At 53.7% G+C, this 19,934-nt stretch overlaps 6 protein-coding genes across 6 annotated transcripts; all 6 read right to left on the reverse strand.

The window, feature by feature from the left end:
- Window positions 1–2,747: 2,747 nt before the first annotated feature.
- Window positions 2,748–4,739, reverse strand: PG997_001401 (uncharacterized protein; the record flags this gene model as incomplete). The annotated part of the gene is made up of 6 exons (XM_066805716.1): window positions 2,748–3,188; window positions 3,372–3,429; window positions 3,516–3,618; window positions 3,734–3,859; window positions 3,996–4,269; window positions 4,488–4,739. 6 exons carry the CDS (start codon window positions 4,737–4,739, stop codon window positions 2,748–2,750), a joined length of 1,254 nt encoding a protein of 417 aa, XP_066675489.1.
- Window positions 4,740–6,180: 1,441 nt separating this feature from the next.
- On the reverse strand, window positions 6,181–7,668 carry PG997_001402 (Low-affinity Fe(II) transporter of the plasma membrane; the record flags this gene model as incomplete). Its single annotated transcript, XM_066805717.1, has 1 exon — window positions 6,181–7,668. The coding sequence occupies one exon, from the start codon at window positions 7,666–7,668 to the stop codon at window positions 6,181–6,183; it is 1,488 nt and encodes a 495-aa protein (XP_066675490.1).
- A 4,760-nt stretch (window positions 7,669–12,428) lies between these two features.
- Window positions 12,429–13,402, reverse strand: PG997_001403 (uncharacterized protein; the record flags this gene model as incomplete). The annotated part of the gene is made up of 2 exons (XM_066805718.1): window positions 12,429–12,511; window positions 12,556–13,402. The coding sequence occupies 2 exons, from the start codon at window positions 13,400–13,402 to the stop codon at window positions 12,429–12,431; spliced, it is 930 nt and encodes a 309-aa protein (XP_066675491.1).
- A 1,023-nt stretch (window positions 13,403–14,425) lies between these two features.
- PG997_001404 (UBP9-binding protein) lies at window positions 14,426–16,967 on the reverse strand (the record flags this gene model as incomplete). The annotated part of the gene is made up of 6 exons (XM_066805719.1): window positions 14,426–14,698; window positions 14,751–14,984; window positions 15,044–15,378; window positions 15,476–15,967; window positions 16,024–16,234; window positions 16,368–16,967. 6 exons carry the CDS (start codon window positions 16,965–16,967, stop codon window positions 14,426–14,428), a joined length of 2,145 nt encoding a protein of 714 aa, XP_066675492.1.
- A 65-nt stretch (window positions 16,968–17,032) lies between these two features.
- PG997_001405 (uncharacterized protein) lies at window positions 17,033–17,926 on the reverse strand (the record flags this gene model as incomplete). The annotated part of the gene is made up of 3 exons (XM_066805720.1): window positions 17,033–17,510; window positions 17,579–17,660; window positions 17,893–17,926. 3 exons carry the CDS (start codon window positions 17,924–17,926, stop codon window positions 17,033–17,035), a joined length of 594 nt encoding a protein of 197 aa, XP_066675493.1.
- A 1,128-nt stretch (window positions 17,927–19,054) lies between these two features.
- PG997_001406 (uncharacterized protein) lies at window positions 19,055–19,597 on the reverse strand (the record flags this gene model as incomplete). Its single annotated transcript, XM_066805721.1, has 4 exons — window positions 19,055–19,089; window positions 19,167–19,229; window positions 19,333–19,382; window positions 19,479–19,597. 4 exons carry the CDS (start codon window positions 19,595–19,597, stop codon window positions 19,055–19,057), a joined length of 267 nt encoding a protein of 88 aa, XP_066675494.1.
- Window positions 19,598–19,934: the final 337 nt, after the last annotated feature.

A 19,934-nucleotide genomic window follows, 5' to 3' on the forward strand; every position in this document is an offset into this window, starting at 1 on the left:
CCGAATATGTAGGTACGTAATGATTAGGTAGGATTCAAGGTGCGTAATAAGATGGGGGAGGGAGCAGTCAAGTAAGAGAGAGAGAGAATATGTACTTGTAGTCGGGTAGTAGAAGAAGGGTCCAACTACTGATACCTATTGACCTACCTTTCTTTACCTAGGTCTGTCTATCCGAACACGACTCATTGGCCTAGCAATAATACTCTCTTTTGCAATGCTTTCCCCTCCACTGTGGTGACGAGAAAGAGGGGTCTTCCGTCCCCCGGCCTGCTGCTTTCTAGGGGAGGCCCGACATGGGACCGTGGCATTGGACGGGGCCACGGGTGTTGACGCTGCGATTTCTGCGGTGGCCATCGTGAATACTTTTACCCCACCTGCCGTCCTTTTCCAACATTTGCCGTGCTGTCTCCACCGTAAGCCAAATAGGATGACCCGCGGCTAAAAGCGCCCACTTCAGTCACTCACTAAACTGGCCTAGACACCAGTTACCTGGGCGATAGAATGATAGAAAAGAGACGAACCGCCGTTGAGCTGGTTTGTCCACCCACCGGAGAGAGGAGAATATATGGATGCACGTGGTGGGTGTGCAAGTGGCGGAGAGGCGGAGGCGGAGAGAGGCGAAAGGAGGCTGGCTGTTTGTTTGGTCGGTGAGTCCAGGCAAGTTGGTGAGGCGGGATCTGATCTGAATATTGGGAGCTGCCTGCTGAATTGGAGAGGATTGGGAGGCGCCTGCAGGCGGGCATGCACGAGGAAGTTCCAGGATGATTCTAGCCCATTCGCGCCTGCCAGATTCAACCTGTGATCGGTTCATGTCATGGTTGACCCCGATAATGAATTGATGCCAAGCCACGGGCGTACTTGTGCTGTGTGGCTGGCTATTCTATTCCAAGGTGGGGTTCTCACACTACCTAACCTCCTTAAACCCGATCCCTCCGATAAAGGGGCTGCTGTTAAGGAGGGGAATCAATGTCGAGCGAGATGGGTATCAAAACTGCTTGATGACTCACTCAATGTGCCGTGACAAATGCTCTATAGCAAACTTCGGCTCAGTTGATACAGCCACTTGCAGTTTCCTTAAGAGATACAGGGCAAAAGGTTGTCGCAACTGGGCAGAGCAGGTGTTTGATTTGATGTGTTTACGTCTACTAGGTCCAAGTCATTCAGGGGCATGCCGGTGCGTTCTTCTGCACCTAGTCCGCCCAACACTCAAGAAACGTGAAGCAAGAGAAGCCACACATTTGAATATTCTATCCCACTGACGACTATCTAGGCTGTCATTACGTATGTTCCTATTCTCTGCAATATAACAGCGTCCCTGTCCCGTCCCTTCTCGATTCTAACCCCTAATATAGGCAGTACTCCTAAGCTTGCGTGTCTCGCCTTCGTTTCCCTAATGTCGTGGTCTTTGAATCGTCAGAAAAATTCGCCATAGCTATCGGACAGGTCTTGCATCTCCAATGCGGGGTTGTGATATAAGGGCCATCCGGGTGAATGTGTTCGTTCGTGCACACCTCGGTACCGATATCTATACTATGACGGCTGCACTTGCAACACTTCCAAACCCGCTTGGAGCCCTTGGTTCCGGCCATATTGATGTCCTGCTGCGTGAGGCCGTCTCTGTTGGTGTGTTTCCTTTTCTCCGCCGTGGTGTTGGTCGGGGTATTGGGTCTGCTCCAACGAAAGGATAGGATATAAGTAGAAACTGGATCTGATCTGAGAGATAGATTGGCTGTCTAGACCTGAGGGTAAGGCCCGGCTTTTATACTTCAAGTCGCATAGAGGCAGGTCTTAAGGATTCTGCGCATACTGCCTATGAGTCCATCTGATTATATAGAACTACGGAAATGTCATGTAAAGTGTTACAGACGGGCGACTCCAAAGATCAAACCAGGTCTACGGCTGGGAAACGATGACGGTCACGACTCAAGATGTAGATGTTTGTTACTAGAGGTTTGAAAAATCAGGAGCAGCCAGAAATAATGTTTGATGACTTGTGCTCCTGGCATTTGCTATTCCTATCAAAGTAGGAGTAAGCGTTTGGTAAGAATATTCATCTTGAAGTCAGTTCTAGATCAGTTGCTTGCAGTAGTGTGAATTCCCATAGCTACACGCTCGAGGCATGCTATCTCTCTTTCACCTTCTTCTTTCTCGTTTATATATCTATATTGCACTTTCGAATGTCCTATACTAGTACGCTTTGCTATTATTAGTGACTCCATTTAATGGACTAGCTGTGTTAAATATAGTTAAGTGTTTTATTGTACGATTTGTATGAATGTGCATTGTTATTAGAAAACTGAAGAACGTTTTTAAATCCTTTGACTGAACGAAGGAGTGGTGCCATTCATGACAGCTAGTCGCCTGTTAATGCCGCTCACTATTCCTAGGTTGAAACCTTAAGACTGCCGAGAACAACAAGAACACAATGTTCGTACGAATCTGGCATGGGACACTGGCCCATCGGAGATGGTGTTCGGGGGCTCTTGAGGCTAACCCCTTTCCCCCTAGTTGACAGAAGTCGTTATATCATGCAACGAAAAGCTAAGGTACTATTTTATACGAGCCACATCTATAGGTAAGTTACATATTGGTATACACACTTGAACAAACTTCCTGTCACTCAAGGTCACTGATCCGACAGGTCGTGATTGGCCTCCAGGTCAATGTCAAGCCTCTTTCCCCGTTATCAGCACTTATCCCCCTCCCCTCGCTCTTTTGTCCCAACAAAATTTGTTGTTGGATTTGTATCACGGCGGCGGCGCCTCATAAAGAATCTTCTGCAACAACTCCAACACGCCAAGACCCGTCTCCAGCGGATTGCCGCCCGACACGCCAAGATCCGTCTCTTGCGGGTTGCCGCCCGACACCCCAGGGCCCGTCTCTGGCCGGTTGCCGCCCGACACCCCGACACCGTACTCCTCCGGCGGCCGCTCCACGCCCTTCATCAGCCGGTCGAACAGGTCGCGCAGCGGCGGCCGGTCCGCCGGGCCGGACGCCAGGCACTGGGCCAGCAGGGACACGAGCTCGCGGTCCAGGTGCGCGTACTTGGCATTGTCGAGGTTCCGCGTAATCCCGACCGCGAGTGTCGCGATCTCTCGCGTCTGGCCGGAGCGCTGGATCTGGTACTGTCCCGGGGTGTCCCAGGGGCTGAAGAGGAAGGGGTCGAGGGCTATGGTGTTAAATATGACCTGTGACAGTCACTGTCAGCCTGTATTCGTGTTTCGATCTTTCCTTTTTTTTCTTCTTTTTTTTCCAAATCTCTCTTTGAAAGTTTCTTTTGTTTACAAGTATGCGATAGTCTGGGATCCTTTTGGCGTGTTTCGTGTTGTCTGGCCAAGAAAAGGAAGGGGAAGTAATCAACTTGGGCCTACCGATGCTGCTCCGAAGATATTATGTGCAACTCCTTTCTCATTCGGATCATTGTATAGTCTGGAATAGTCGGGATTAGCCAATTACCAGTGAATCCGAATCGGACAAGCAGGAGCAAGCCCCAACAAGAGGAAAAGGCGACTTACAGATCGAATTTTACTGCGTCCTCCCACACACCAAAGTTTATCAGCTTCAAGATAGGGCTGATTTGGTGCTCAAATTGGTCGGTGTAGATTCCCCCCATCATCACTGATGAGTCATGTGTCAGCACCGCAGATTTGGGTATAAACCAAGATTGTCATAGCAGCAATATATGGATAGCCGAACGCAACAACGCCGGAATGCCCATCTTGCTATTACTCACCATTGCCCGTTTGCCAGTCTGTCTGCGTGAAGTCGGATGGTGCTTGATCGCCGGGTGGGATCACCTCGAAAAATTGTCCGTTCCCCGCGCGCCGTGGATATGCCAAGGCAATGCATGCTCTGACAACTGTAACCGAATCAGCATTACATTCGTTAGTTCAAGGTTGTCTCTCAGGTTGCATGTCTAATACTCCCCCACAAGATGAGAGAGAGAGAGAGACAGACAGAGACAGAGACAGAAAAGGGGGGCAGAGAGAACGTACGGCAAAGGAAGAACCTCCAGATCAGCCGGTTCGGCAAGCGAGTCACCTTGTGAGCCTGAGCCTTGTTGATGAAGTCTTTCACCGACCCGTTCTCGAGCAGCTCGATGACCAGCATGGGACCTAGTAGGTAGCCCGCCTTCTCGTAATCGGCCTTAAGATCCCGCGCCACATCCGGGTTTTCTTGTATTAATGCTGCCTTCTCCACGTCGAAGTCGAAAAAGGGGCTGCTCTGGATGTCTAGCAGTTGCACAATGTGAAGGCTACCCGCGATGCGCTGCGAGATGTTGGGGTTTGCCGTAGTTAGCTCGCTGCTCCCAAGTCCAAAAGTTCAAAATTATAACACGAAATTTGCCCAACCATCCGCAGGCGTCTCTTCCCCTTCCCTAACACCATCTCCAGATAATATTTGTTGGCCAACAACGTTGCGATTGCTGGCATGATTCTCTCTCCGACGTTTTTCTGTTTTTGCCTTTTGTTATTTCCCCTACTCACCTTCAACCTATCAATCTCCCACCGCAGCTCCCTCCTGTGTTCCTCGGTGCCGGCCTGCTTGATCACGATATCCCGACTCGTCTTCTCGTTCATCGAAAGCTCCCGCAGCCGCACGCAGGCGCCGTACGCGCCCGAGCCCAGGAAGTCGACATACTTGAAGCGGCGGTCGACGGGCGGGAACTTCGGGAAGTACGCCTTCAGCGCTTCCAGCTGTGCGTCCGGGCGTGGGACTGCGTAGAAATCAACAGCCATGGCTTATTAGGTGTGGTTGATTGCGCCGCACTTTCGTTTCCGCCTGTCTGTCATGACGGCATGCAGGATTTGCATTCTCACAACAAAACAAGTTATGATCAAAAAAGAAATTGCATCAAGGAACTGGCTAGAGTGAGCCATGTCGATTTTGACAAAGCCATTTTCTGACCTTTGCCTTTTCAATTTCAGCCGCATGCGGAAGATATTTCCTGTTCTTTGTGTTCATCCTCAAAGCACACGAGGCCAACCATGAACAATGAAACAAGTCTCTGTCAGTATTGTTATTTCCATTGCTGTCCCTATCGAAATGGATTCGGGTCGCAGCCCAATTCATCGGCATCTTGTTTGACGATAACCTCATCGCCCGATGCAGTTGCAGCAATAGAGGGCTGCTTCTGTCTAAGTCGAAAATAAAACAAAACTCAGTTTCACGGAAAGCATTGATAATACTCTAGGTAACACAAAAGGCTGTGCAGGTTGCATGTGAAACGACGAGTTGGTCTATTATATCAAAAAAGGGTGCTAAGCTTTTTGACACAGGATCTGCACGATGATCTTGTTTTAGGGTCGAAAAAGGGGGCGACCCTGGATTGCAACGCTGTCATCTTTAAAAGAAACCTCCCGGGGACCACATCGTACGGCACTTGCACCGATTTGTTTCGAGATGCCGAATTCCGAATGGACCATCAAGGGTAACAATTTTTTTTCTCTCTTCGGGCGCCGATTGGGCATCTTTCTAAGTCAACATTGCCAATTGTTACTTGGCTTGAGGCTGCCAAGTCAAAATGTTTCGCACATTACCGTCAAGAGTGATCGCCAGGCTGTACAGTGCAGACTTGGATATTTTTCATAGCCAGATGTTGCGCCTAGGGCATACAACGGCCCAGAGGGTTTACAACGCGCATACAGTAGTGAATACTCTAGTGCAATCAGCGCTACAGGGGGCAGGGGGACAGCATCTAATTCGGCCAACAAATAATTGGCAACATTGTAACTTCGATACCGACCATGCGGATTCTTGCATTCAGAAACCGTAGCCAGTTCAAGCACAAGGAACACAGATGGAGATGAGTTGTAGAGCTTTTTATCGTTTATTGAACTCGTACTTCATAAAAATCCCCTCCTCCAACACCTGTCCAAAACGAACAACCAATCGGCCAAGTACGTATAGACAATACGAATAATTAATACGCAAATGATGCCACCCCGTACTCCACGAACTACCACGCTATGCAGTGTTGAAAGCTTTCTAAAGCCAAGCATGCTTGCGGTAGTTATGATCCATCATAATCATGAGCAACGGTAGCCTTTCCTCCATCTAGGATGCCAGACGTTTGTTTTTTGAGGACGTGAACCAGTCAAGCGCCACCCCCGTTCCCTTTTTTCCCTCATTATCATCCATCCCATCCCGTTAATTTTTGAAAATGTTGAAATTCCTGTCTCAAACATTGTATCCCGATGCGGCCTGCGCGCTTGCCCTCTTCTCCTCATCCGTGGAGACGACGTAGACCGGCTCCGGCGCAGTCACTGACGGGGTCTCGCCCGAAGAGGTGAGGTAGCCTTGCATAGCGATGCGGCGGCGCAGAATATCGTCGTGCACGACTCGGCGGCGGCCGTCGGCGAAGTTGTGGGCCTGCAACAGCATAATCAAGAGGAAGCCCTCGACGATCATGGTAGGTGTGTTGCACAGCAGCTGGCCCGTCTCGGTCCACTGCATGGCCGAGGCGACAATCAGCAGAGCAACGACGGTTCCGACCGCGGCGTAGCTGGCGCCGGTGGAGGCGCAGAAGTCTCCCACGGCGTTGCTCAGTCGCAGACCCAGCGAGAGCTTGACGTTCTCGTCGGCGCCCTCGGCGGGCGGCATCTCGGCGTCGAGCAGCTTGAAGAGCTGGTAGTCCTGCTCCATGAGACGCTGGAAGTGTTGCTTGGCCAGCTCCGTCTCACGGTAGTCGACATTCTTCATGATGAAGCTGTCGATGAAGCCGATGAGACCAGTGTAGGTGCCGATGATGAGCCACCAGTTGTCATCGAACTCGAGCTGATGGCCGATGGCGGCCCAGAGGGTGAAGACAGCGGCGGAGATGGTGAGGCCAATGGAGCCGCCCACGATGAAGGCGTAGATGTCGATGCCCTTCTGCATGCGGTTCAGGGTCGGGGGCGTGCTGGCGACGACGGGGTTAGGCGTGGTGTCGCCGGTCAGGAGGCGCAGCTCCATCTCAATCTCCGTATCGAGGGTGTCGATGTTCTCGATGCACTTTTCCAGGTGCTTGTCGTGCTGCTTGCGGATGTTCTGCAGGAACATGGTCGTGACGGTGATCTGCAGGGCCGTGGCAGTGTTGACGTACAGCTGCCAGGTGTTGGAAAACTGCAGAGGGACACCCCAGACCACCCAGGTGATGATGCCAGCCCAGTAGATGGCGAGGAAGTACAGAGACCCGACGGCGGCGGAGACTGCGTTGGCCACGCGGTCCAGGATATCCTCCTTGGTCTGCATGGAATCGAAAATCTCATTGCGCATGCGGACTTGCTTCTTGGTTCGGAGCCGCTCGCGGTCAGCCGAGGGCAAGGAAGAAAGCATGCGCTCGTTGGACTGGCCGCGGGAGATCAGAGAGCAAATACGACCCAGGATATCCTTGCATGAGCCCTGTTGCTGACGAAGCAGGAGGGTGGCCGAGAAGTAGGCCTGGATGGAAGAGACATCCTGGAGAATGACCTGCCAGGTGTCGGTAGGCCCGCCCACAATTCCCCAAACGCCCCAGGCGATCAGCAGGAGGAAAGTGATGCCGAGAGCCCAGCGGGATCCGGCAGCCCGGACGATGGCATCAAGAACATTGGTCTTCTTCTTGGGCGCACCCCCTGAGGCTGGCTTTCGACCGCGGTCAACTCCACTGTCATCTCCTTCTTGATGAAGGAGGATGTGGTATCCCATCGCGTCAAGCCAGGGTGAGGCAGGCTTAAGGGGGCAGCGGCCTCGGTGGTGTATTGGTTGTCAGGGGCATTCTTGAGGTTGTGGAAGAAAGTCTTCACTCCCTGAATTGGTGAGAAACCCATGGTGCTGGCTAGGGACTAGATTTCCGGCGACTCTGCGGCTCGATCAACGGCAAGAGTGATTAGGTGTATGATCAGAACTTCTCCAGTGGTACTTGTTTCAAACAAGGGGGCAGTCCTCAGCCTGCTGTAGAGAAGTAACGCTCAGCGTTGTCATAAGGGGAGGTGTGATTGGTGTCAGTTGCCCAGCAAGAGATCGACGGCCAAGTAAACGCCAAGTAGAGCCAAGTGTGATGAAGCTAACCTGCCAAGAAGAATGAGCATTGATGGCATTGTCTAGGAATCAAAATATGGATAATGGATGTTTTATAGACATCCTGCCGAGCCCCGGGTTCGGTGGCAATGCTCTTGGCCGGCTCTGCTCAACTCGGTCCAGGCAGATCAGCTCCATCGTCGGAGATGGACTCCCCCTCATCCTGGTGGCATCTGGTGTGGCATCTCTTGGGAAATGTGGGAGGCTGCGTGCATCAAGCGGCTCTTCCACCGTCTCACCTTGCAGGACGTGGAGGCTATTTGGGAAATGTATCGTGGTGGAGTTGAGTTGTAGCAGCGTCTTACCTCGACAAGCGTTGCCCCATGTTGGTTTACCCGTTCATGAGTCCCACAGGTGGATAGTCGACTGTGTGTATGTGTGTGCGCGCGTGCGTGAATGTGTGTGTAGTATTTTTGCTCGCAGTTGCAGCTGGCCAGGATGCCAGGATGCCTGTATACCAGGATGCGGCAGCTACTGACGAAATATGCGTGCATGCCCACACAACGCGGACGTCGCCAGGTAGACCCGGACAGGCAAGTCGGCGCAGTCAAGCCAGCGCTGCCAAATTGTCGAGAAAGTTGGGCTGACAGCCTCGAATTGCTGCTGTTGCGCTCGGCAGCTCGAGGCTTCTTTCGTTTCAACCAGTAGAAGATCCGGTCAGGGCTTCCGAGGCTGAAACTGCCGATCGCGCCCCCCAATTGCGATACTACAGCAGGCTCAGGCTCTGGAGGCTCACAGGGTCGGCCCTTTCGGAGGCTTTCGCAGCCTTCGCCCGCCAGCAAGCGCAGCCAATGGGGTCGTGTCCAATTGCAGCAGTGCTTCCAAAAATGGCAAGCCATCCAAGCGTGTCCAATGGCAAAACGCCGTCGTTGCCGCGACCCCTGCGCGGGTGGTGTGATCGTCGTTGGGCCGATCTGCGGTAGTAGTAATTAAGCTCATGGGAGCGCAAGGAGGGGCGCTGCGGGCCGCGTGGAACTCGCTGGTCGTAGTCTCTGCTCTAAATAACCACCGTGGTAGGGGTCTTTGGGGGTCTTGGGGGCCCTGGGAGTCACTCTGCAATGTCTCTCTGGGTCTCTGAAGCAACCTACTGCTACCCGATGCCTACGACGACATGCAGCACCAGTAGATTACCCGCTCCATATTATATCTCGACGGTTGCGTATCCGACCAGGCAAATGTTGCACTGCATGCCCCTTTGCAACCCTAGACCCCCAATTTCTCTCTTTCATGACAAAATTGACAAAATACAGTACCAATTGCTAACGCATCGTGGCGGGTGTCAGACGGCTATCTGACTTCCCGGCATGCATCCTGCAGCCAGATGGAGCACGCGTCCAAGATGCGTAGAGGATTGACTCGTGGACGGCCACAATATTTTTGCCGATGATGGGCAAACCCTCGTCTCGGCCTTCCCTCGATTCCCTTCCCCCCATCGCAGGCGGCTTGGCGGCGTGGCGGCGCCCATAATGCAGGATGCAGACTGCAGCGCACTGGAGAAGATAGGATGGATAGCTTCGTCTCATCCTGCCCTCGAGTCAAAAACAATGCATACGCGCCAGATGCGCCAAAAGCACGAATGAGCCTGGCCAGCCAAGCGATCGATACCCTCAGACCCTGGGGCCCGTCTGGAGCATCGCTCGACAAATGCTGCTGCCGCTGCTGCTGCTGCTGCTTTCGATTTGCAATTTTATGTAACCGTTTCCACCGACGTACATGAACCGCAGACGGCCACACAACTTGCGAAATGGCAAGTCGAGCCCAATTTGCCATCTTCTCCAAAACGACATCTATCAGATATCACAAGAGGACCGAAAAGTGGGAGTGAGGTTGCATCTGTCGTCGCCTCGGAGTTTCGCGGGCCTCTGCGTCCCGAGGCGTCGTGACGTCGCTGGAGCCCTTTGGAGCCCTGGAGCGCATTATCGCGTAACCTCTGCAGGCGTGCTACAACGTACAACATCCTCCTTCGCGCCGATCCCTAACCCTAGTCTGGGTCCGCACCATGTGAGACATGGAGGTTTTCCAAATATCTTTGACTGATCCATGTCATTTGCCCATTTGGAACTGCATCTGGGCTTGCGGCCTGCCTGCAGCGTCTGAAGAGAGCAATGATCTCGCCGAGGAAAGGTAAGTTTTGACGACGGTTTCCCCTTGGCATACTTCGAAAACGTTCGATCGCTGCGGCTAACCCTTCTTCACTAGAGGGGATTCGCGTGAACCACACTGGGTCACCTCGCGACGGCTTGCTGTTGCTGTTACTGTTGTAGATATATCCCTCAACCATGGATCTAACCCGGACGCCGGATAGCAGGGGCCGCTGCAAATACTGGCTCCGGCTCTTCAGTATGAGGCAACGTTCCTGTCGCTCGCTCTTCTTGATCTTCTCGAGATCTCAGATCACCAAAGCGGCACCTTCGTGCCGATGGCAATCACACACCATCGGATACCTTCCCGACGATGTTGCTGGCAGCAGGCACGCTGACAATATTATCGAAGGCCAATACGTCTCCAAAATGCTCATACGACCAGTCACTCACTGGATCTCCAACGTTGGACTGAACCACTTGCTGTCTTCTTTTGGGTATCTTCCTCACTGGCGTCTGTGGAGTCTGGCAAAGGGTATCTGATCATGAGTTACGACTATCGTTTGACCCTAGGGACACTTGCTGGCGTTTGCATGCCTCGCCATTGCAAGCAAAGTGGAAAACTACAGGACACCATCCGTCTTCTCTACTAGAGACGGTCTATTTCGGGAAATGTCGGCGCCAAAGCCTCCCATTGGCCAAGGCTCCGGTCTAAGTCAACAATGGGTATGTGAAGCCAATGGAGGGTGCGAGGTATAGCCGAGAATGCCATCGGCCCCGTTGGGTAGGAGACGAGTATAGAAGCCTCTGGAGAACGGAGAAATGGCCGAAAACGGACATGATCAACCTTAACTTCAACGACCTCGCATAGCCCCACGCCTGTCTGATCGCAGCTGCCGACCTTGCGGCTCTCGCAACAGGGGTGCCAGCCACTCGCTAGAACGAGTCCCCGTTATCAGATGGGGTTCGACGAGAGGAGGCTACTGAGGGGATCGTGAACTGCCGTTACAACCCGGTTCATGACTCTTGCCACATACTGCTGGCCCATCGCGAGTGCACACCTGCGATGCGATCAAAGATTCCACACCAACTACCTGTTTGCATACACCGTCTCTCTCTCTCTCTGTCTCGCTTCATCCTGCTCTACATGGCATTGTATCCATCATCGTACTGCTCAGACGAACCTTGATGCCCACACACTCTCTATCCTCTTTCCTCAAGAAGAAGTTGATATACATTACATTTGGAGAACTACCTCGTGGATACGTTGAAGGAGTGACTTTTAGCGAACGTACATCCTGCAACGACAAGAACCCCCTCCTTCGCCCCTTGCTCGCATGAAATCCTCATGCATGCTTCGAGCGGACGAGATCTCGGTCCTTCCCTAACCACCCCCTTGCCTTTTCTCCCCACCTGGCTGTTCCTATATCTCGACGCCAAGCTGCCAAGGAAACTAACAACTGCCATTACGAGGGTGGCTCTCGTAAACATGCCTTTCGATACACTCATTACTATCAAGGCATCTCTCTCCGTCGTCGGCGCTTCGTCTAAACCCCTCAGTCTCCAATCTGCAAAGCTCCCGACATCAGATCGATCATTGCTGGATCCTACCTGCTTTCCCGCAGGTACCGCGAGGAAAAGGAAAGAAACGGTGACGGTCTCTCTGTCGTACCGCCTTTGCCGCGACTTGTGGCGATAAGGACTTGGTTGGATCACAGGGCAAGCATGAGAGCAGCAACACCCAGGCCGACACAAGGCATGGCCAGGGCTCGAGGGCCGAGACCCGCGACAGGCACGGGGGAAGAGCCACCGGAACCACCAGGCTGACTTGCCGAGGCAGTGGCCGAGGGACCACCACCACCGGCACCCCCTCCTTGCGAGCCTGAGGGAGAGCTTCCACCACCACCACCACCACCTTGACTAGGCTGAGGCTGTCCACCGCCGCCGCCGCCACTGCCAGGTGTAGGTTGAGCTTGTCCACCAGTTGCGGGAGGAGCAGAGCCACCACCTCCACCACCACCAGGTACCGGAACGGGAACAGGAGCTCCACCGCCGCCGCCGCCTCCACCTTGCGTGGGTTGAGGCTGTCCGCCAGTCGCAGGATACGAAGATCCACTGCCGCCAGCTGTAGGCCGAGGCTGTCCACCAGTTGCGGGAGGAGCCGAGCCACCACCGCCGCCGCCGCCGCCAGCTGTAGGTTGCGGTTGTCCGCCAGTCGCAGGAGGAGCAGAGCCGCCGCCGCCGCCACCACCACCTTGCGTGGGCTGAGGTTGCCCACCCGTTGCGGGAGGAGCCGAGCCACCAGAGCTACCACCTCCACCACCACCAGGTACCGGAACGGGAACAGGAGCTCCACCACCTCCGCCGCCGCCACCTTGCGTGGGTTGAGGCTGGCCACCACCGGCACCTCCAGTAGGAGAAGGACCAGTTCCACCACCAGCACCACCGGTGGGAGGAGGTGCACTGCTTCCACCGGCACCGCCGCCGCCACCGGCGGGAGGAGGAGCCGTGCTGTTCGAGCCGCCTCCAGGGGGTCTGGAAGCGGTCGAAGTGACCGTGGCCGTGCCGTTGCCAGGACGAGGAGTAGGAGGAGCCGTGTTGTTCTGACCACCGCCGCCGCCGCCTCCTCCTGTCGGAGGAGGTACGGTAGTAGTCGTGTTCCTGGGAGGGGCAGGGGGTGCCGTGTTGTTGCCCGGCGCGGGCGGGGCGGGAGGTGTGCCGGATGTTGTGATGAGCGAGGTCAGGGTGTACATGCTGCCGCCTCCTCCGCCTCCGCTGCTGGTAGGAGGAGGTGACGGGGCCAACGAGGTTTGAGTGACGGTAGTCGATACCGTGCTGGTGCTGCCACTGGCTGCGCTGCTGCTGCTGCCGGGAGGGGGCGGGGGCGGCGCAGAGGAGCTGGCTGAGGTCTGAGTGACGGTAGTAGATACCGTGCTAGTGCTGCCACTTGGAGGAGGCGGCGGTGGCGCCGCAGACGAGCTGGCCGAGGTCTGGGTGACAGTGGTCGACACCGTAGTGCTGCTAGCAGGCGGAGGCGGCGGCGGGTTAACAGGGTAACCCGACGACGGGCTCGACTCGGCAGGAGGAGCACTGCTACTGCTAGCCGGTGGCGGCGGTGGCGGGTTGACAGGGTAACCTGACGGGCTCGACCCGGCCGGAGGAGACGAAGCAGGCGTCGTCGTCGTCATCACGGTCGTTGATGCTGGGCTCGACTCCTGAGCCAGGACCGTGACGGAAAGGCATAAGAGCCGGAGAAGGACGGCGTCCTTAAGAGGATGCATGATGGCTACTTCTATATCCTCCTTTTTGTTTCTCCCTTTGCTTCAAGGCTGATGAGAGCTCAGGTAAGGTCAGTATAGGCAAGCAACGCACATAATGACAACCCATGTGGTAGTCAGGGAAGGTAAGTTCAAGGAAGTGCACAACTTACTTATATGTTTCTTGGCTTTGCGAGACTGCTGTAGCTGACGCTGTTGTTTTCCTGATAAGAGGGGAGCAACAAGAGACTTGACGCCGGGGCCAGCTCCCATCTAAGTATCCATGGCCCGTCCCGCCCAGTTAGCGAGGGGAAACCACCATGACGGCTCAATGAGATTGTTGTTACAGTATTACAGCAATCACCCGAGATGATGGAACTCTAGTGTGATGATGTTATCCTAGAACGCGCGGCACGGAAACATGTAGGCATTGTGGACTGAAGTTTGTTCGTCCGGGCGTCCGGACGAGCCGTGACAGAATTGTACGTTCCAACATGATGTTTCCTTACGTATAGCAGGACCCTGTGATATAGTCGGCAGTTGATGGGTTGACCAGAGCCAATACCGCTGAGTCTGTCGGGGCTAGAAGGAGCCAAATGGTGCGGGAAGACGGCCAGGCTATATCCTAGTCAGTCGTGCAAACCTTGCTCGACTTCCACCACATTTCAGCCCGCGGGGCGCGGGGCTTCAACACGGGACGGATCTTCCAGCTCACCATGATCAAGACTGATCTCATCATGACTTTAAGGTTAAACGATGAATTCGCCTAACCCTATGTACTTATGCAGCGGCCGACACAACGCTCGCTCGCCCTCAATTCAAACAATCGCTGATGCTCTATTTACTGAACAGTCGCCATGGCCCCCACCATGGCCTATGGTGTGTATGTATATATGTCAAACGCTATCCTCACAACCCTCTGGTATAGAAGGAGTTGTTAGGGTCTTCTTGCAAGTAATCCTTCGCCTTTTGTGGCCAGCTCTTCACCTTCGCAGGCCAGGTCTTTACCTTTGCTGGCCAAGCCTTCACCTTTGCTAGCCAAGCTCTCTAACCTGAAGCCGGCTCAGTCTCTACAACCGTGTTGGAGGAGGAAGATTGTTCTCCTGGCTGTGGCTGTGGCTGTGGCTGTGCCTCTGGCTGTGATTGTGGTTGCTCCATCGGCTGTGGCTGTGACTGTGACTGTGGTGGTTGTTCCATCGGCTGCGATAGCTCTCTCGGTAGCTCTTTGCGGCCGTTTGCTTTGTAGTGCAACACGACATCGCTGCCACCCTTCCATATATGTGCCCGTAGAGTTGCGAGGCTCATGTTGATAGGCAAAAGCTAGCATCTTTGTCAGCAATGTTTCGAGTCTTCCGCATGTCTTCGCACGTACCTGTTCATTGCAGTAAAGTTCCAGATACTCCTCTGGTTTGAGTGCGTTCTCGTCCGCCTCATGGAATGACGGATCAATTCGCTCAGCCACATAAGAGAGAATCTTCTTCACCCGTAGCATGCGGTTAGCGTTCAACCGGTTGTTTCCGTCAGTCGTCGCGATGCTTGGCAACGTATCCTGCCAAGGGTGGAGAATGAACGAGACTTTGACAGGCTCTTTGGACGGAATCGTGTTCTGGCGCGGCATTAGTACAACCAACTCTGTGACGCATCCAGGCAATTTGCATGTCATACCGTGAGCAGCACGTCGCCGAGCCACATGGGAGCCTTTTGCTCAATCATATCTGCATCATGGCCCACCGTCTCCACTGTTCCCCTGTACAGGTCGGCACTCCCGCCCGATGTCTCCTCCTGAATGATCACTCTAGTGCCTGCAGGAAGTTTGAGCACCGGGGTATCAGAGGGTAGGCTTGGTGTGATCTTGGTCTCGACGAACTTGTCGGGAGTGTCTTGAAGGTCCTTGTCGTACGCATTATGCAATCTTTGAAGGACGCCAAGGAAACTATCGTCGACCTCCTTCTCATGGTTAGAGGACGATTCAGACTTATTTTCCTCGTCTTTCTTCTCCTCTACAATGACCGGCTTTTTCGATGTTGCTTGAAGCAGACCGTCCAAGCTTCTTAGACCCAAACGACATGCCCATCTTAAATCTCTTGCCGAAGGTACCTTTGCCGTTATCTTTGGCCTCTGTCGGAGATTTTGGAGTCTCTGACTCTTTCTCGGCCGTCGCTGGCGTCGCTGGCGTCGCCGGGGCCTTGGATGGAGCTTCGGCAGACGTGATGCCATTTGATGAAAAATAGTCATCGTTTGAAGCTCGCGCAATCTGAGATGATTTCTTCTCCTGGGGGCTGGTCGGCGCGGCGGCATTCTCAGGCACGCCGGGTAGGTGTGCTCCAAGACCAGGAGTGGTGACCGATATCGCCATGCTCGGAGTCATGGGATAGTTATCATTGCCTTTGGGGGTAATCACGGCAGATTCGTTCTCCTCCCATCCAGGCGAGGTTGGTATTTGTATCGAGCTGGGCGGGTTAGCTCGGGCGGCCGCTTGGCGTTTGGCAACGCCCTCGTTCAGCTTGCTCCGATGGACTTCGTCTCTTTTGATTTCCTCGTCAATGAGATTTGCAAACAGGTAGCGAAGTACCCATTTCCCAAGGTTGACTGTCCCTCGATTAGTTCCTCTGGATTTCATTCGGTTATTGCTGTGCATAACTCACTTCGTTGATCGTCCCTGAATTCGATCGGCTCGCTCGTGACAAGCTCATCGGCATACATTTCCGCATCAAAACAGTTGAAAGGCTCCAGTACGACAGCCAGGTTACCCGAACTGGTATCAATCGAACACCATGGCGCGACGGCTTCAGTCGTGTTGACTTCGGGCTCCACGTCTTCCAAATGTCTCTTGCCAAACCTACGAATGACTTTGCACTGCCAAGTGTTAGATGTAAACGGTCCTTGAACCACGAGGATGACTTGCCTGAATCAAGTCCCACAACAGCACGTCACCAGCCGTGTCGAGCGTGAGAACTCGTCGTCGATCATTCAGGAGCCTGTGCTTAACTAGGCCATTTTGCCCTTCGATGGTTTCTTTGGGCAAGCGGTATATCGGCTCAATCGCATTAGCCACAATAGGGTCCACGAGCTCAATTGGTTGCGCTGCCAAATTAGACTCGGATGAGTTGAGTGTTTGAGGCGGGAAAGTTGCTGTGTGTGAGATTCGCAGTATTGAGTTTGCCGGTATTTTACTCTCCCCAGTTGCGGGCACTTCTCTTGCTTGCTCCGACATGGAGGAGAGCATGCTGGCTCGAGCAGCCCTGTATTCATCCGGCATGAGTGCGCCAGGGCCAGTGTCAACGTTGGCCCATCGGTTGATGGAGGAGCTGGCGCTGGCAGTCCAGACATAGTCATCAGTAGTAACAATCTTGCTAACGCCGCCATGCTCCTGCGCCAGAGCGACAGATAACCCTTGGTCCGTCTCGGAAGTGCCTCTGATGTCAGTCTTGACCACCAGGCCTGACCGGTCACTACTGTAGAAGACGCTCAGCTTCGGGTGATCAGAGGACAGCGACCAAACACTATCGTTATGCATGGTTAATGTGTCCATGCATCGCCCAGCTGTTACACTCCACACTTTGATCGTTTGATCGGAGCTGGCAGTCATGATGGTATCGCAGGACTCGTTCACCAGAATGGATCTGACCATGTCCGTGTGTCCCACAAACTTGGTTACGCTCTTCCCAGACCGAGGATCCCATAAGCGGACACTGGATTCAGGCCCGCCATTGGCGATGATGCTCCGGCCAACGCTGAGGGCGTATACAGAGCCTTTTTCTGGTATTTCTTCCCTCGCGTGTCAATCTCGAGGGTCTCACCGGCGCCATTGAGATCCCAGAGTTTGATTTTGCGGTCGAGTCCTCCCGAAGCCACCCAATTGACGCCGTTTGTTGTGGCTACGCACTTGACATAGTCGCTATGTTGGCCGATGGTGTGCGCCGGTTCATCGGCAAGCGGCCGCCAGACTTTGACGGTCAGGTCGGACGAAGCGGAAACAAGGGCGGATTTGTCGGACGCGAGGACGATGTCGTTAATCCAGTGGGTGTGGGCTTGGGTGGATGAAAGAAACTTGGTTCTCGATTCCGAGGAGGCGGAGCCAGGCGCCTCCAAGTTCCATGCGCATACTATGCCGTCCCTCCCTCCAGAATAGCTTGTTCACAATTAGCAAAGCGCGTCGGGTGTCGAGTTGGGGCTTGCAGGATTGCCTCGGAGGCTTACAGAACTGCATTGTCCGGATCCACGGCCAGGCCATTGACACCCAGGCGATGTCCGCCAGACGAAGAATGATCGAGCTCTAGAACTGAATTTTGGCAAGGTTTGTGTCAGAAGTATAGGCCTAAAACATTGCGGTTGTGTATGTAGTGTAGTGCCAGGGGAGCTATAGCAGGGTTTCTAGGCCAATCGTGTTGTGGCAGCTGGCTATGCGACAACGAGGCCACACACAGACGGACAAGAACGCAGAGTGATGTGATGCGGGGCTTAGGGGAGCGATCAACAGGGACGGGTTGCCGTGAAGAATGGGACGAACGAACCATAGCTGATCCTCTGGCGCGCCTTCTTCGCCATTGTGGGCTTGGGAGAAGGGCGACAATCATGCAATTCGGGCTCGTACGACAAAGCACTCCAGAGCAAAAGAAGCAGCAAGAAAACAATATATAATAACAAGCAGCTCGTGGGGCTAGATATGTCACTAGTAGCTGTATGCTCCTGGGTATGATGTAGCTAAGAGAGGATGGTTGGCTGGATGATGCTTGGGGTGTGGTGTGTCTCGTGTGTCAACAAGGTCCCCAGTGGACTGGATGGTGGATAGAGTCGGGTCCTCGGTCCTCCCGGCTACAGCGAGCGAGCCCAAGTGCAACGCTCCTTGACACTGGGAGGCTACGACCTCCTTGCCTTCCAAGCTTGCGCGACTTGCTGTGAAGGCCATCGATAGCTTCCATCAATTGAAATTGGATGACATTTAATGCGGAAGAGCATCACCTTGCATTCATGCAGCTCCTGCCTCTTCCGACTGCTGACGCTGGTTCGCCTGCCACGCTACTTCACCTGTGTTTTGGTATGTGCGTCCAACGGTGACGCTGGCCCGGAGACTGTTAGGTAACTGAAAGGACCCCTAGTGCGTGTAATCCCGGCCAAACGGCCTCACGTCTAACGCCATCAGGCTGTAGCGTCATCTTCTCCGCTCCAAAAATGCCCAGCCGCCCAGGCTCTGAAGAAGGAGCCCCCAGCATTTTGGCCTGCACTCCAACTTCTGCAGGCACGGGGTAGCAGTAGATCAAGTATTCTGGGGATGTTTCTAGATTGATTGGCTCCGTTGCAGCTTCCAAGCCTCCAATTGAAATGCTTCCCGCTTTGTTTCAACGCCAGTCGGTTTGAAGACACAGCAACCGCATTTTCTGCATGTGCTGGAATTTAGGTTGCAGTTGCATGATAGATTGGCAACAAGAAGCCCGGTCACTGCATATAGGCAAGCCCGGGTGGTTCAACAGTAAGCCGGATTCAATTAAACTGTCTAGGTAGGTAATCTACCGGCAGGTGTATCAACAACAAGGAAGTCAAGTCCCTAAGGACATTGACTCTGCGCACGGCAAGCACTCATTGCATCATCTCTTCTTTCTTCTTGGCTGGCATCAAGAGCCCCTAGTAGGATTGAGGAAGATCACAAGAATCTTCCGCTTCGGGGGTGTCCTTTCTCTAACAGCAATAACCAGGCAGCTGAGACTCGGTATCTGCGTTACCGCGTACGTGGGTTAGCAGAATATTTTCCAACTGTATCGCAAGTACGAAGAAGTGAGGAAACACTCACCTGCCATATTTCCGCCGACGGTGGGGGCACACTTGTTGTCGCTGTTGGCGTAGTAGAATTTGCCTATATGACGGACGTTCATGTGTCAATATGGAAACTGCCACTTTCAGAAGAGGAGAACGACTGGCTCTCTTAGCCTCTCCAGGTACGTGGTGACTTAGCTTACCGTTGTAGCACTGGCACACCAATTGGGTGATGCAGCACTTTGTGTCCTGGCTGTATAGGTAGTGTCGAGGTCAGTTTTGAATCGAATACAAGCCACACGTGCCGAAGCTGAGGTGTCCTCAAGCCAGCGTATTGACGACCACTTACAAAACGCTGCAGGCAGGTACGCCGTCAGGAGGACCGTTGGGGCCGATGGAAGCAGTTTGGATGTCGACAGCAGTGGCGAGGAGAGTACCGAAGATGGTGGAGAGGATGACGAGCTTCATGGCTGCGGCTATCGAGCGAGAAATGCGAGTTGTAGTGTATTTGCTGGAATATATCTGTCTGTAGCGTGGATGTCACCGGCAACGGGGATGTAGTAAGTTTCGGGGAGCGGCGGGAATTTGGGCTTTTACAAGTGTCCGTAACCTCCTGGGGGTATTGCACACTTTATATAGGTATGTTGCCGTGTGATGATTTCACTCAACTGGTGGAATTCCCCATGTCACCATAATGCGATGTTACTCATACTGGCAAGTCTTGATGTGCTGATGAATGCATTATAAACCATGACTCCGTTGAACACGAAACTCGTTCGCATTGACGTTCCAGCCATGGGAAATA

This window comes from Apiospora hydei (assembly GCF_038363865.1).
Source record: "Apiospora hydei strain CBS 114990 chromosome Unknown utg000002l_segment0_segment0, whole genome shotgun sequence".
Lineage (NCBI taxonomy): Eukaryota > Fungi > Ascomycota > Sordariomycetes > Amphisphaeriales > Apiosporaceae > Apiospora > Apiospora hydei.